Source organism: Copadichromis virginalis, linkage group LG7 (genome assembly GCF_057382275.1).
Source record: "Copadichromis virginalis isolate Kocher_CV1m ecotype Utaka linkage group LG7, C_Virginalis_male_GT1.1, whole genome shotgun sequence".
Taxonomy (NCBI): domain Eukaryota; kingdom Metazoa; phylum Chordata; class Actinopteri; order Cichliformes; family Cichlidae; genus Copadichromis; species Copadichromis virginalis.
In genome coordinates, this window is record NC_140624.1 from 67,742,091 (window position 1) to 67,759,000 (window position 16,910).

Here is a 16,910-nt window from a genome sequence, read left to right on the forward strand (position 1 = left end):
TATCTAAATTTTCCATTCCTGCACATTCCACACAACAAACTGTTTATTATCTGAAGTAAAATATTCACCAGCAGAGCTCTGATAACAGCGATAACCGCAGCGTCATGAGGACTGATGTGATACGAATGCACACGTTGAGGAAACCTGGCTGTTAATAGCTGACACTGAACTGATGAGCTTCGGTAAAAAACGACCTCTAAAAAGAGCGGATTTGAATAGAAATGTCTCTGTATGTATTCAAGCTCTGGTCTGAGTTTGGTCGGCTCCAGGTTTATTCATCATTAACGTTGGCAAAATACAAACATTACTTTTGAAAGTTGAATGAAACGGCTCGATGGGTCCACATTCACACCAAACCGAGTCTCAAAGCTGAAGCATTTGGAGTTTATGATGAATGACAGACAGGCAAAACTTTCATTTCCGACAGTTTATTTTCTCCACTTGCAGCACAGCTGGCCTCAGCCAACCTACAGAACCCGCCGTTCATCGGGATCATGGATCGCATCTCTGCCTTGGTTTACTTAATGCAACCCATCGCCTCTCTGCGCTCCTCTGCATCACGTCAGAGACAGTCCTGTGGAGGTTTCAGTGTGTTTTTGATCCATTATTGGAGGCTGAGTGAAGCTTTCTGTTTCCCAATATCTCACGCTGCTTTTGGACGTATCACAGCGCTGCAATAATTTGATTTTTTATCAATCCCCTGAGGGAATTTCGTTTTTACTTTTGTCCCATTTCATAGAGGGTCAGGCTCGATTACACAGCCGGTGGCTGCGATGACACCGGATGATTCAGTGTTTTGCTCAGTGGAGGTAAGGAAGCAGGAGGATTTAATAGTTGTTGAGATACACTGAAAAAAAGGGACTGGCCATCTCTTGGATTTATGTAAGCATCTTGCATGTATTTAACACAATTACCTCATGTTTTAAAGATAAATGTAACTATATAGTGTAAAAACTACATGATATGCAGAAAGGGTGTATTAAATTGTTCATATCATGTTCAGGTGAAGTAAGTCAATAAGATAGCAACGTTAAATCTCGTGAAACCACGCGTGATTTCATCTCGCGGGCTTTGGATCGTGGTTCAAAAAAGGCATCCATCTCAGTCAAGTCGAGCAGCCAACTCTACGTTTTTGGTATGTCTTGATTTTTTGAATTAATATTTACCATATTTCAGCCAAATGTAGTTAAACGTCTAGAGTGCCGCCATGTAACATGCTAAAAAAGAGCCATTAGCTTATTTGCTGTTTTATCTGTTGTCAAAGAATTGGCGCTTTTTCATTTGAATTTGTCTTTGGCACAAGAGCCGTAATATCACATTAAACCTAATTATGAGGCACTCATAACATAATTTGGTTTTCTGTGTGAATAGATTTGCCAACTGACTCTTCAGTTACATTGTGTATTTACTGCACCGTGGTGTTAGTGAGATTTTGGACATTGAACAGCTTTAGCTAATATCATTAGCGGCATTATGCTAGCTTACATCCCTACCCCTCCTGCCCTCACCTGCTGTCCTTTTCTTTTTGTTTTTTTTGCTGCACATTGAGAGACCACATCTATTCTGCATTTCACCAGGAGTCAGCTGATGGATTGTGGGTTCAAGGTGTTATGGTAAGAAAGTATATTCTATTTTCGCTTAAGGTTTCTGTAACTTAATTATAATAGGTTTTGTATAATTATTAGGTGCATGCATACACAAATAGACCACCCTATTAAAACAACTGAGAAATCCAAAATCTGCCATAGGTTTAACTTATACCTGTATGTATTGTCAGAAAGGTGATTACTGGACTCACATTAATGCACACTTGAACTAAAATGAGGTTGTAACTTGTGGGTTCTTGGGTTGCAAATCAGAAACAAACATCTTTGGATTTTTTTAATCCCATAAGATCTGGAAACACAGTTTTTATTCAACAAAACATTACTGATTAACCAAGCACAGTGCCTGCTGTTATTTCAAAATTTCAAAATGTTATTTCAGATAAAATGCAGCATTCCAGTGCATCCCAACCATGCCTTTACAGTCAAGGTTTCTGACGGAGCTGAGTTTCTCTCTGACAGTCTGCTGAAAGTGTTTGCAAAGTGATCGGGGGAACAGGGCACAAAGCTAAAGGATGTAGCTGCCATGATGACAGTAAGAACTTTAAAATTCTTTAACTACAAAGTGTATATGTATTGCATTAGGTCAGTAAAAGATTTTTATGCTGCATCCATTGAAACAGTCAACTATTACCTGTGAGTACTGATTCCACTGAAAGGATGCCATTCTTTTTTGTCATGCATTTACTGGCCCACTGAGAAAAAATTATCTTTTTTTAAAAATATATGTTCTGGAAACTATATATCCATAAAGTTGATGTCAAACAGGAATTTTTGATATTGCTTTGTAGATGCTGGTGTTGCATGTTGACTGGTTTAAAAAGTCAAGTTTTTGTCTGGGATCATTTTCTTCTGTGCTACTGAAAAGTTCACAAATCTCTGTTTTCTTTGTTATAATACTTTAGGATGACATTAATGCTCAAAGGGAGTCTCATCAAAGTGCTCCGCATCTGTGTGAAAGACAATTGCAACATCTTGGTGCAGGAGTTCATGGTGAGTGTTTTATGAGTAGATTGTGGCTTTGCAACATTTAAAAATGCATTTAGTTATCCACTTGATCCTCATTGGACTGGTTAGGACCAGTAGTCCTCTTTAATAATTTGAAGTTCACATGAGGCCTAGTAGTGAACTCGGCCGCCGGCCCTTGAGGCCCCACCCCTACCCCTGTATTAGGGGTCACATCAGTGTGAAAAAACTTTAAATTTGTCATTCTAGTGAACAAAGAAAAATCCCCCCAATATTTACATTAGCTTTTGTTTGAAAAAAAAAAAAAAAAAAGACCAACTGACCAACAGCTAACCAAATTGTGGGGCTGAAAGTCTAAATTCTAACATCTTCTGAGTGACATAACCTGGATTTCTGATGGGCCGGTGTCTTTCTAACAAAAACTAATGTAAAGCATTTGAAATTATTATGTTTTTCACTCTCTCTTAGAAACTCTGTTAGACCATGAATGGCAGCATGGCAGGCAACTCTTTGGCTATAGCTATTTACTATGGTTTAAATTACTCTAACATTAGAACTGGTAGATTCAAAAGAGATGAGTTTAAAAGGGAATCTTAAAAAAATGTTTTGTGTTTAACCAGGACTTGACTGAGGCCACTGCACAGATTGAGAAAACCACAATGAACATCTGTCTCCAGAGATGCGCCAGGCAATGACTTTTCTGATGTTGGCATCATCATCGAGGGTATAGTAGTTCTTCAAGATCTGGATAACGTGACCTTTGCAGTAGCCATGCTGTTTGGACCTTTTTTATTCCTTCAATATGAGTTACCCATCACAGCTCTGCTACACTTTTGAGGTGATTCAATGGGTGGTAATGGAGTTGGATGCAACTCAGCTCTCAAGAAAAGCTCACAACTAAGACAAAACTGCTCCTGCAACGAAGCTCACTGTTATGCATGCAAGGTGATCAGCTCTAGGTGAGAGGACATTTAAATCTCACACTTGTTCTGCTGCATTTTTGAAGCTCAATTCCAGGAGCAGATCGCAGGGTTCATTTTTATATACTCTGCAACTGCCATGAGGACAAGCTGTTTTTGTTGTTGTTGTTTGTTTTTCCTTTTGCTCTGTACAAGTTCTCTGTTTGTCTGTTTGGCAGCATTTTTCAATTTCTGTTTGTATTTTTTCTTTCTTTTACTAGTGAAGAGATGTAGCGTGAACAGTTATACAGTCTAAATATCCCATATGGGTCGTGTGAAATGGTATTTTCAGTTTCATTCAGTTGAAGTAAAGAACGTTGAATATTTCTAAGTATGCTGTTTTGAACCAAGATGTCACAGTATGATCAGTGCTGTAATTTTTGACAGTCACTGTATCAATGTTATTTTTGCATCTCTTGAATAAAGGTTTTGACCTGCAAGTGCTAATTTCTTTAGTTATTGGGGTAAAATGGGTAATGTTGATAGGAAGGTGTTTGCCAATTCAGTAACCTAATTTAATGTTAATGGAAACTAACATTACCTCAAATTGTTTAGTTATAATTGTTGTTTAACTGAATCTTGACGTCAGAGGCCTTAAATAGAATGTTTTGTATTGTCCTGTAACATTTTTCAAAAGAAACAGTCTAATTTCTTTGCTGTGATTGATTCCAGAGAACACGGAAGAACTGACATTATTTAACTGTTGATTTATATAGATTCAGTGGAGGAGTAATGTCAGTTTAATTCTTTACCTACTGTCAATGCAGTGAAATTAGACATTTTGTTTTTAAAGGTTACTGGTGGATGCCAGCAACCATCTTGGAAGAGAACAATACAATCTGTTATAAGGCCTCCATTTGAAAATTGTGTATTTGATACTAGAATATAATAGCAAAATGTAATTTGAAGATAACATGTAGTATTTAAGTGACCAAGTAGTATTGGGTAAAAGTTATTGAATGGTGTTGGGATAAAGTGAAAAAATTGTGAAGGATTAAAATATTCCAAGAGCTCAAATTACTTCATCAAAACATGTTTAAGTCACATTTTATCAACACAAATTGCACAGGTTTATTGAACATGAATAAATTGTGTTAATTTAACTCAATTGTTTAAGTTGCTGCCAAAGCAAAACATCTGTGTGCAACAAATGTCCACCATTGAATTAAGTAAATCCAACAACATATTTTTTTCAGTGTACATCAGTCTGGACTCCACCAGCTGATAACTCTTCCATCAATCAGGCCGTGCTCTCGAGTCCAGGAGGCATCACATCAGGGGCAATTTTTGATGCACTTGTATTCCCATGCTATGCCCCTTTGCACTCCATAACATCTAAAATTTTAGTTTAGTTTACGTTATTTTCAGAGGTTAAAGGTCTCTAACATATAATACAGTGTAGAAGTCAGAGAAAACCATTCTTTATATTTCATGAGTGGGAAATAGAAGCAGCGATTTGGTAAAACATGTCAACATGAATGGAAATTAAGTAAATAAGGCAACAAAGAGCTTAAAAGTCAAGCTTTGGTGCGATCACCTTTTTTCTTCAGCACAGTCTGAGGTGGCCTTTCCTTCATTTCTCTGAGTGGTCTTCAGGAAAAGTTCTCCAGGCTTCTTGAAGAACATTCAAAGCCCTTCTTTGGATGTTGGCTAACATTTCTCCTGCAAGATGTTCCCACACTGCTTCAATAATGTCGCGGTCCGATCCACGGCTGATGCTGTTCCACTCTGTGTTTTTATCTCCAGGTGTGCTCTTACTGCACCTGCAGTGTGTTTGGGATCGCTGTCATGCATTTTTCTTCATAATTCCATTGATTTTAACAAAGACATGCGACACCACCGGCTGAAACGCAGCCCGAACCATAACAGATGCTCCACCGTGTTTAACAGACGGCTGTAACTCCTCTGTTGTGGCTCTCGCCTGACTTCTTCCAGATTCATTTCCAATTGAATTTCTCTCCGTTTCCCTTCTTTAAGCACGGCTTCTTGACTTCACTGTCTGTGCTGTGTTCAGTGCTTGCCTTGTGTGAGCTGTGTGTTCTTGTAGCTTTGACTTCATGCTAAATAAGAGATGAGTGTGTAAACAGATGGTTGTCACATCAGAACGCATGTCGCGCTCTCTCCGACTGCTACCTCCCGCAAGATATTGGTTTTTTTTGGCAAATATGAAACCTTCCTATCTACATCTCTCACATGTCACCGTGGCAACGCTTTCCTCTGACACGCTCGAAGCCAAGCCCCGCATGTGCTCAGTAGTGTCAACAAATAACTCCATCCGGCCCACATTGTGATTGAAGTGTTTATCGAACAACAGCACAAGAGGTGATGCGGAGGCTGCTTTCAGAACTGGAGATTCAATTGCTGCCGCTAATGTCTGCCCCCCACCCAGCCGCCCCTCCACCCCACCCCACCACCCACACATCTATCAACACATGACTCTTTTCTTCTATTCAGCGACAGAATTGATGTTCCACAGAGACGGAATAAAACTGAAAGGTTTTATTTAACTACAGGTGGGAAAACAAAAATTGTTTGCATCCAGCTTGCAGACAATCAAAGTTATTTGAAAAATAAAATAAAAGAGAGAACTTACACCTGTAGCTCTCCCACGAGATGAGAACAAGCATGTCCCATATGCCTGAAAATAAGAGGCTTCAACCTGGTGGTTTCCTTTTTGGGTGATTCCACAGAAAATCAGTGAGTGCCTCCCACCTGACCCCCTCCAAATCAGCTATTTGTTTATACAGCAATTATAGTATTCATGTAGTACACTTCATAGGTGCAAATGGATATCCACTTGAAATTTCCTGGCCTGAAAATCACGTCCAGGCTCTTCCACAAACCTGGAACCAAATCAGTTTCACACCAGCATCATCGATGAAACTGATCAATGAAACTGAACTAAAAATATTTAAAGTGACTTTTTGCATGTGGCTAAACATAGTCTGTCCTGAACAGTGTAGTAATATTTGTTCACAGATTGAAGTTCAGTCATGCACTCTGCAAACCCGAGTCCACTGGCCCAGCAGGAGGGATCCAAAATGAATACGGATCACGGATTCAGACCAGATCCGGTTCAGCTCTGGTCGTTTCCCAGCTCATCCCGTCTGAATCATAATGGCTTCATTTCCCTGACGTGATTTGTTCCTTTGTTTAAAAAGGCTCCTTTGATCTAAGCTATACTAATTTATGCAATATATATAAAAAATGAAGCAGTTCTTATAATGTGCTTCTTTTTAATGATAAAACTTTAGATGAAAAAAACCTGGAAAGTTGCCCTGCTTTGTTTTTTTTCAGGAATCTGAAACCATGACTGAACTGGAGAACATTAGATCAGAGGTTTTATCCAGTAATAGCAAAAAAAGTGAGGTTGTTACATTTCATCAGTAGATTAAGCTTTTACTAAAAAATTATTGAAACATAGAAATGATCATTAACTATAGAAAAAACAGTTTTTATTCATTAAACACTGTCTTGAGGATAATAACGTCACAGACCGTCTCTCCTGTCGGGTCACAGCTGAGTAATTAGATTAAAAATCAAGAAGAAAAATAAGATTCCAGCTTCATTTAATCAAAATTACATTTGGATAAATGACAGCAAATGTTCTAACAAATTATATATTTAGTATCAAAGTTTTATTCTGTCTGTCATGACAACTGAGCTAATCGAAATGAACCTTTTTAAACTTCCTGTTTTTTAATATAAACAGTCAGCACTGGCACGTGTTCATATTCAGGGTGAACATTCCCAGAGCTGATTGGAGCAACTCTGATCAGCTGTTCTGGCGGCTCTGAGTTGATTTTTAAACTCAAAGATTGTTTTACCTGCTTCCTCGAATAGGGCCCACAATCTGAAGACCAAACCTCATTTCAGTTTACGAGTTATTATTATTTCAGAGTAACAGAAGCATGCACTGATACTGTGGACATTTTATCTGATTTCCTATCATTCAGAAAAACTCAAGAAAGTGAATTTTGGGCAAAGCTTGAATAATCATATCACCTGGTGGGATACGGTCAAAATAACCTGGAGGTTATGCGGGTTACTTTGTACCCACATTTTGTTACCAGGTTCATCATCTAGCTGTATCTTTTTTTTTAACCCTTACAAGTGTCATGTTTCCATCTCATGTCTGAGAATCTGTTCCTAAATGGGCTGTCTTGCTCTTTGTTCTACACGACACCAATCAGGTGTAACACTGTGGCCACTGACAGGTGAAGTGAATACCACTGATTATCTCTTCAGCACAGGACCTGTTAGTGGGTTGGATATGTATATTAGGGAGCAAGTGAACATTCTGTCCTCAAAGTTGTTTTTATGGAGGAAAAATGGGCAAACATGAGGATCTGAGGAGGTTTGAAAAAGGGACAAATCTCTAAAACTGCAGATTTGTGGGGTGTTTCCATCTGCAGGGGTCATGAAAAGCGGTCCAAGGAAGGAACAGGGGTGAACCAGCGACAGGGTCATGGGTGGCAAAGGCTCTTTCATGCATGTGGAAGTGACAGCTGTCCCCTCTGGTTTGACCCAGCAGACAAGCTACTAAAACTGAAACTGCTGAAAAATGTAAAGGTGTCAGAATACACAGAGCACCACAGTTTGTTGGCACCAGTCAGGATGCCATCTGCCACGAAGCAAAGATGGTTCAGGAACGGTTTGAGGAGCACAAAAACGGGTTTGAGGGGTTTCACCAGATCTCAGTCCAAACAAGTCCGATCCACGGAGGACTTAAAGGATCTGCTGCTAACATCTTGGTGCCAGATACCACAGCACACCTTCAGGGGTCTAGTGAAGTCCATGCCTCGGTACACTTAAGTTACAATGTGGCAAAAGTTTTGGTTTTTTCATCAATGCAGAAACTGGATGTCTACCCAAGCTAGAATCCAGTTATAAGTTTTAAAGATTTTATGGGTTAAAGGGTGACTGAGATCTCAATTAAAAATGACATTAAATGGTTAGTAAGTGGAATTGGTCCCAAATTAGTCATTTTCTTCCTCTATCAGCAGGAGCAGTCAGAGCAGGGGGATAATTCTGCTCCGCTTTCAACAGATTACTGTCATTTTTCAATTATGCAAAATCCTCCCACGGACGTTAGATGATGAGAGTTATAGTCATGCAGAAGTTAAGTGGTAGAAAAAAAGTTCACCTTCTCCATACCTGCTGCTGTGATTTAAAGTGAGTGTGCGTGTGCAATTGCACTGAGGGTTAACAGAAAAGTTGTGTTTTTGCAGCTGGAAAGTTACAGGAAGTCATGAAGAGGTGTTTATGATACGACGATAACAGGGTGGGTATTGTTTCTATTTTAGGTTATTTCTAAAAAGCATCGACATGAAGAATCTGAACAAAACTCAAAATAAGAGGCGCACACTCGCAGGAGCACAAGACCTAACTGTGAAAGTCCATTTGTGACCATTTCCAGATGAATCATTTTGGGTAGAGGGTATATTTTGTCACCACAGGGAATCAAAATAATTTAGCAGAGGCACTGATATACAGACCACGTGGTGAGAAACCCCCCATCACTTCTAGCAACTCAAATCCAGACTTTAATCACTCTAATATCTTTATTTTACACCAAAACATGAAAAGAAGTATCAATCGTATTGGATGCGAATCCCAAATCCTAAACTGGTAGTGGTCGTGCATAAGAAGGCAAAAGTCCATGAAACAGCCCCAGGGTCATACATGAGGACATCAGTGAGGAACAAAAGAAAAAACAGAAGCACTGGAGCATCAGGAAATGTTTGGAAAGCTATAAATGTACGAGAAACAGAGGTTTTAAACTAGAACAGAAAGAAAATGCCTACAGCTCTCATGGGCTGTGTGGGGTTCAACAGGCTGCCAGTCGACTGCAGGGCCAACTGTTTCACAAAGACTACAAATACCCAGGAATACATAACGTTCTGATTTGGGAATTATTCAGAAACCAGTGGGAACTCATTAATGAATAAACCCTTAATTCTGGATGTCAACATAGGCAAAGACGGAAATGCAGGTCGATCACAGGAACTCACCACGCCATACGCAACTGTGTCGCTGTAGGATCGGAGCTCAGGGTAGATGTTGGAGAGGAACCAGCTGAACGGTCGACAGCGGAGTCTTGACCGCAGGGCCTTCCTCTTTGAAATGTCCCCGATGTCTATTCCTGAGTTCTAGGCAAGGAAATAAACACACACAGATCCAAGTTTTACATGCTGAGCATTTTACTGCCACCCAATGACCTCGAGCAACACGATAAATACAAAAAGAGCTTCAATTTTCTTACATTCGACGTAGCAATAAATAAAAACACGTGCAGAATTCAGGCGTCTGCGTCCTTTGAGCACTACTACATCCTTGGAATGGCAATGGAAGAGTCGGAAATGATAACTGAGCAGAAGAACAGCAAGGAATGTTTAAAAAGGAGCCTCACAGAGTGCGATACTCAGTGAGGAACGGCTGAAATTAAACAGAGATGTTAAAGCAGAATCTACATAAAAAGTATGTGAAATGTTCCCGAAAGATTGTTTTCCTGCCAAGAGGGAATTTACCCTACAGACATAAATTGTTCTTGGTCCTACAAATTTGAGCATATACTGGTTGATCTGCATTGAATCACTGTAAATCTGGTCTGCAACACTGTGCTCATACAAAAAACAATATCAGAGAAGAGTTATTGCCGGGCTCGAGCAAACTGGAAGACAAGAGCGATCTACAGGCTTATAATGAAACTAGCTATGAACTGAAGGACTACTTTGGGTGAGTTAGGTATATGTGCGATCACTCAGATATGAGTCTGACTTCGCATTAGACCTGAACACACGTGGTTGAAACATGGATACTAAAAGGCTGAACTAGTGTGAACTTTTTGGGATTATGAGGGTTTGGTTAGGTTTTGATAGGTCAGCTAAACCTGGTTAAGAAACACACTGTAGATCTTTGTTATACAGTATTCAAATGACTTGTCATCTGAAAATGTAAACAAACAGGAAGTGACAAAAACGGTAGTACCTCTAATGACCGCTTGAGGGTGGGTCCAAAAGCAAATCGATCTCAATGCTAAAACGTGCAACGTTACGACATGAAAAGGTATGATGGAGCTTGACACAGAATAAATAACCAAGCTCTCTAGTGTCATCTGGTAAGTTAACGCTCAATTATTTTATCTAACTTTCATCACACATACAACTAACATGCTAAGAATTGTCCAAAATCCACAGCGAAAATGTAGCTCCATCTTTTATATACAGTATATCCTTGCACAACAACAATCCTTCAGAGATGCATTTGCTTGTTATTTATGTGCCACTGACTTTCTAGTGGATCTCCATGGTGGCATTCATGGCTGCTAGAAAATCTGTAACACAACCCCTGAACACAAATAAACATGTCCACAATAACACCCCCGCACAGGGAGAAGAAGCACCACACACACACACACACACACACACACACACACACACACACACACACACACACACACACACACAGTGAGTGCAGTGTGTTTACCTGCAGTGGAACGTTCCAGGCCATGTAGACGTGACTCTTGTACTGGTCCATCCAGACCTCAGCCACCCTCAGAGCATTGCGGCGGACGTGAGCCGTCAGGTTCTCCGTGTAGGGTTTGTGGGCACGCTCGATGTGGGCGATCCGAGAGCAGGGCAGGACCTCTACACTGCCACCGCACTGCCACACCTTTGTTACACACACACGCACGCACGCACGCACGCACACACACACACACACACACACAAATGTAAATTCTGACATGTGAGGACTGTGGGGACTCCCAAAAAAGGTAGAGATATTTTCAGCACCTGCCAGGTTACTGCCAGTTAAACCTGTGTCCTCTGAATAGGGGATTAAAACCTGCTGAAACTGAGCCTGGCTGATGGAATTAGCATGAATAGAAAGGTAGGTGGTGATGCCTACCCAGATGCTGCTATTTTCATCTGTCTGCACTTGTTTGACAGTGGAAGCTGTCCTACATGCCTATGTAGGACTAGCCAGGCTCATGACACATGTGACAAATGTTATTTCAAGTCATACATGTTTTAGTAAAACAATATTTGGTGTGTGTGCGAGGTAGCACATCATAGAAAACTCATGTTTGGATTCTTCCTTCTTTTGTGCCATATACGGTAATAGAAAAAAGTGTCTTTGGATTCAAAGGTTTTCTGTGTGAGGAGATAATAAATACAAACTTCACACCCTCAGCAGGTTCTAAAATTAGGTAAATACAACCTCAGAAGTACAGCTACACGTGGGATATTATACCGTATTATTATTTATCAGAATAAAAACTAAAAATGCAGAAGCAGTGCCTGAAAAGCTAAGCACTATCTTCCTGCTTCCACTACTCACGATTCAGACAAGCCACAGTTAACATGTTAAAGGCTCAAGTTCATGACAGACATGGCTGGTTTGGAAGGGCTATCAGGGCCTCTTCTCTTTAAAAAGAACACAGCAGCACAGCTTAGGCCTGGAAAGCTGCATCTGAACAAACCACAAGACTCCTGCAACAATGTCCTTTGGACAGAGACCAAAGTGGAGATGTTAGTCCATCATGCACAGCAGCACATTTGGAGAAAAAGAAACACAGCACATCTCATACCAGCTGTCAGCAGCGTGGTGGAGGCATGAGGATTCTTCTAGAGTCAGATGTGAGGCCATCTGTCCAAAAGCTAAAGGTTGGACCAAACAGGACAGGACAAAGATCCCAAGCACATCATCAAGTGTCCAACAGAAAAGTATCCAGGTGCTGCAGTGGTCCAGAGTACAGACCTCAGCCTGACTGAGATGCTGTGGTGGGAGCTTCAGAGAGCTGTGCATACATGCATGCTGCAAAACTCACTGAACTAAAGTAACTAAGGAAGCTCAGAGCCTTTAATATGTGCAGCAAGATGTCAGAGATGTTTATGTCTGTGGTAGCGAGTGCATCTAGTCTCTGTTCTCCCTCAGACTCCACCTCGCTGCCATAAAGAACACTACCATTCTCTTCAAAGCTGCATAATAACTCTTCGTTCTGTCAGACCCCAAACATATTTGTATCATACCTCCATGCAGCTGTTATTCTCATATTTAGAGAGTATTTATGATTTATTAATGCAACTTGCAATTTTCTCTTACACAATGTGAGTCTTGTACTGTTTTAATCCAACTTCTTTTTTCATCACTGTCGTAAATATATAAAGTTCCTCACCTCATCGTGCAAGGTCTTCATCAGGCGCCTGCAGCACTTTTATTCTAAATGTGTTGTTTATTGCAGACTTTAGTATTTTTGCTCTTGATCGTGAAAATAAAAACCTGGTGTTAGAAAGGATCATAATAAGTCATGTTTAAAGGCTAACCCCACTGGCCTGTTACACCAAGCAAAAATATGCACGTTGACAAAATGTTACTGCAGCTAGAACTTCTGCACGGCTGTTGTTAACATCTTGCAGCGGTTAAACACTGACTGTCAGTGCTAAACAAAACCTTCCTGACAACGAAGTCGATACAGTACTCAAACAATGCTTTGATGTGGAATAATCGAACATCTTTCACCAGCTACAGGTATTTTATTAGTGTTTCGGCCCACAGCTGCATATCTAAATGTTTACTACTTTGCCCTCCGGTGAGTTTCAGAGTATGATGCGATGTGCACCGTCTCAAAGGTGAAGGAATTACATGGATCACGGGTCAGTAGGAGAGAAGCAAAGGCCATCTCTGCTGGTACTTTAGCTACTTTGAGCTCTTCCTTCTCAACATCAACTCCACTCATATTAACTTTTTTTCAGGGGTCCAATTCAAACCACTGCCAATAACAGCGAAGGACATCGCTGACTGATGTATGAGCGAGGCAGCAAATACATCGCAGGGTTACCTAGACAACGGAACTTAGGTGGTCACTAGTGGACACTCCGTCAGCTACAAAGCAAAGTGCAACAATCAAGCTGCTTCAAATGTGGACCAACTTTCAGGAAATAGCAACACTTCTCCAGAAATATTCTAGAATTCGCCACGTTTGGTCAGAAGATTATTGTACCATTGTTTCCACAATAGCGCTGCTCAACACTGAGCTGCAGGCACCTTAGGATTTCACAAACAAATGCTGGGAAATGCTGATTTGAATAGAAACTCCTGTTCCCTCTATTGCAATCCTGCACTCCTGTGCATTTGTGTTCTAATCCCTCCTGCCGGCCAGCCTCCTTCCCTCTATCCTACCAAAGCAAAGCGCTGCTGCAGAACAACAGCAGAAACTGTAGCGCTGGCCTGACGCCCAGGCAGGGCCAAATTCAGAGATAATACATGCTTCTTTCAGAAATACCTCAACACTTTCTATAAAGGATTTACAACATGGGGTTAGAGTATAAGGAGCTATTCTTCGAGTATAACAATCTACCTCTGAGCATGTGGGTGTGCAGCGTGAGATAGAGAATGGCATCAGGAAAAAGGGGAAATGAAAGAAGGAGAGATTCAAAAAAGGATATAAAAAGAGGAGGTGCTGGGATAAACACACAGGGAGATAAAGCGGGAATAAAGAGAGGAGATAAAGAGAGTGAAATAAAGGGGAGAGAAATCTGGTCTTCAGTGATCTTTTCGAGAAGTCTTTTCTTTTTTTGGCTTTGTTATTTTTGTTCACGGGTGAACACAGGGTCATGTGCCAAATACTACACAGCAAACATCACAGAGCATCATTATGACTTTGAGTGCGTGTGCATCCGCTGTCTGGGAAGTTGTGTCTGGCTGACTTGTACGGGTGTCACCCAGACAAAACGCAGCACATTTACATCCCTAATTGTCTCCCGGCCTGTCTCCTTTGGTGAAATGTGGAACAAATCTTGCTGTCAGACTTGTGTTTTTAAAAGTTTTTAATGAGAACATGAGCAGCAAAAGGCATAAACAAGTTGTGAATTATAAATTGCATTGAGCGAAGACAACCACCCGTCGTGATGGAGCGAGAAAAAAAAAAAGACAATGAGTGTTAAATATGCACAATATTACGCCAGCACGGCGCAGATCAGGCTTCATGAAAGCAATCTTTATCACTAAAAGGAGCGTGCAGGCCAGAGATACGGAGAGCTTCTGCAGAAACCGAGGGAGCGCACGAACAAATCGCTGATAAAAAAGAAAAAGTAGTCTGTGTTTGGTATGAAGATAGAAATAGAACAAACGGAGTGTTTTCTGAGTTAAACCCAGGGCCAAAACCAACACATGATGAAATAGTTAGATTAGGAGCAATGCCCCTGGGACATGTGTGCAGAACTGATTCTGTCAAAATATCACCGCCGATTTACATAATCATTGATCTGAAAAAGGGGCTTCTACAGCTCTGTGTGCTGAAACATTGACGTTCCCTGTCATTCCTGATGTTTTTATAGAAAACCACGAAGTAAAAAACTCATCAGAATAATGATGTGCGTGTCGAGGCGGGGACTCTATAGAATTCCACGTGCTGCTGAGTTCAGGCTTCAGATGGTCCTGTGGCACTGGAAGTGTTTGCTACAGAAATAAAATGTCAATACTCTGGCTAACCTTTAGTTGCTCTTTCAGCTGTTCCAAAAAACTCCACACACGGAGTTGTAACCTGTCCACATCCACACAAAATGCTCCACAGCCCCCAGCGGTTTCAGCTTCTACGCTGAAACCGCTCCATTTTGCTTCACTGTTGCTGTCAACCCTGCAGAGGGCAACTGACTCTTGGCCCCGTTTCAGCACACAGGCCAACAAGTAATGTGGGCAGAGCGGCCGACGGCTGAGGGGAGCATCTGATCTGGGTCAGAAAGACGTGCACTGCGGTCGTGGTGGCGACAGTGAGCTCATCCCCCCACAGAGGGACCCTCACTACTTCTGCTTCACTGAATAAACCATCCAACTCTCCGCTGTGCTAATGTCAACAGGTGTTCAATTTGTCTCTGCAGTGTGGGCTTATGCAGAGTAATTATATGGCAAAAGAGCTCTATAATAGAGAATAACCTCACTGCATGATGCAGCAGCACTCTTGCTCTCTGCACTGTGAGGAGCTAAGGAGAAAGGCATTATCAGACCTGTAGCAGGCTTGACATTCATGCTTCATATGGAGTCACATCCGAGTCCTCCACAAAAGCTTCCGTGAGACAAAGGAAGGCACAACACAGCCAGTGACCAGACACATTTATATTCATGACATCATAGTGTGTTGGACTGGAAAGTTTGTCGGGTGAATAATCTGTGAAACAAATCGTCAGCCAGTTCTTTTCAAAGATGCCCTGCACCATCAATCAGACCTCAGGAGGGAGGATCCACTAACCAGCACAGCAGTGTAACTGTGGGGTTCATGCACATGTCTCAGAATAACACTTCAGGAAGCAGCTGAAGAAGCAGCAGCAGGTTCTGATAAAAGGGAAACTGTTAAAATCTGAAGGTTGAAGGAACAAATAGAAGAAACCAAAAGATGATTTGCCACCAGATCCTGATCCATGCATGCATCACTCCCCTTTATTCTGACTTAAATCCAGTGACCCCTGAACGACATTCTTTGAACACACTTCACACCTGAAAAAGAAGAAAAGACTACATGAGAGCTGATTTGTGAGGCTGCAGATCTCTACATGCGCCCTGCTGTGTGAAGACACAGACGTCTGCTGCCTGAAGTTTTCATTATGAACCAATGTCTGCGTAGCAATGTAACTAATACCCTGAAACACTGCCAACTCTGCTGCTCCCTGTAACTTTATGCATGTGTAATGAGCCACTCCCCCCTCTCTCGGTCCTCCATGTTAAGCTCTGCTCTCTTACATTAAACAGAAGTATTAAGGAGCAGAAATAGACGCGTCTCAGCTCGAAACATCTGGCTGAGCAACTACAGGAGCCAAAGGTTAGGCATGTATTCCCTCCTCATTCCAAATTATCAAAGCAGCAACTTTAACAACCACATAAGGTGCATAAAATATCATTATTTGAAAAGTTTGAAAATTGCTCTTGCAAACGTAAAAAAAAAATCCTGTCCGAGTGGTTCCTTCATTTTCTCTCTAACTTTTCAACACCTACAAATATGCAATGCACTTCTGCGAGCTGCAGAAGCACCTGTGTTTGTGACCTTTAATAAATCTGGTGCAATATTTCCTATAAGTGCACTCTTCCTATTGGAGTTTAGACTGAGATAACACAGCTCCTGTAGTCAACATCCAGCCAACATTCCTTTACAGGTAGCGTCGCACTCACAGCAGTTCGCCTGCGTTCTTGTTTACAGGTGGAGGGGTATAATTACTGGGGAAACATCCACCATTCCCGAGCAAATACAGGGAGCATCAGTCAGCTTGGATGCTGGCAGGTCTGCTTGTTCAGCTCTTTAGCTCCATAACCTAAGCAATACCTTATTTTTCCACCAGGGGCAGCAGAGCAGATCTTTTACTGAAGGTCTCTGTTCATCTGTTGAAAC

General features: G+C 41.2%; 1 protein-coding gene and 1 long non-coding RNA gene across 4 annotated transcripts in view; one reads left to right on the top strand and one right to left on the bottom strand.

Annotated features, from left to right (window-relative positions):
- LOC146706705 (polypeptide N-acetylgalactosaminyltransferase 18-like) overlaps nt 1-16,910 on the bottom strand; it is a 194,890-nt gene that overhangs the window by 36,732 nt on the left and 141,248 nt on the right. For both annotated transcript variants that reach the window (XM_085464923.1, XM_085464925.1), the window contains exons 7-8: nt 11,018-11,203; nt 9,544-9,681 (exon numbers count right to left, since the gene is read on the bottom strand). In XM_085464923.1, coding sequence (XP_085321049.1) covers nt 9,544-9,681; nt 11,018-11,203 — 324 coding nt within the window. The remainder of the gene's footprint in view (nt 1-9,543; nt 9,682-11,017; nt 11,204-16,910) is intronic.
- Nucleotides 879-4,491, top strand: LOC146706706 (uncharacterized). Of its 2 annotated transcripts, XR_014921604.1 has the most exons (5): nt 879-1,135; nt 1,578-1,613; nt 1,987-2,139; nt 2,510-2,597; nt 3,191-4,491. It is a non-coding gene; the product is annotated as an uncharacterized LOC146706706 (long non-coding RNA). The 2 variants fall into 2 exon arrangements; XR_014921603.1 differs by having other exon boundaries at nt 882-1,613.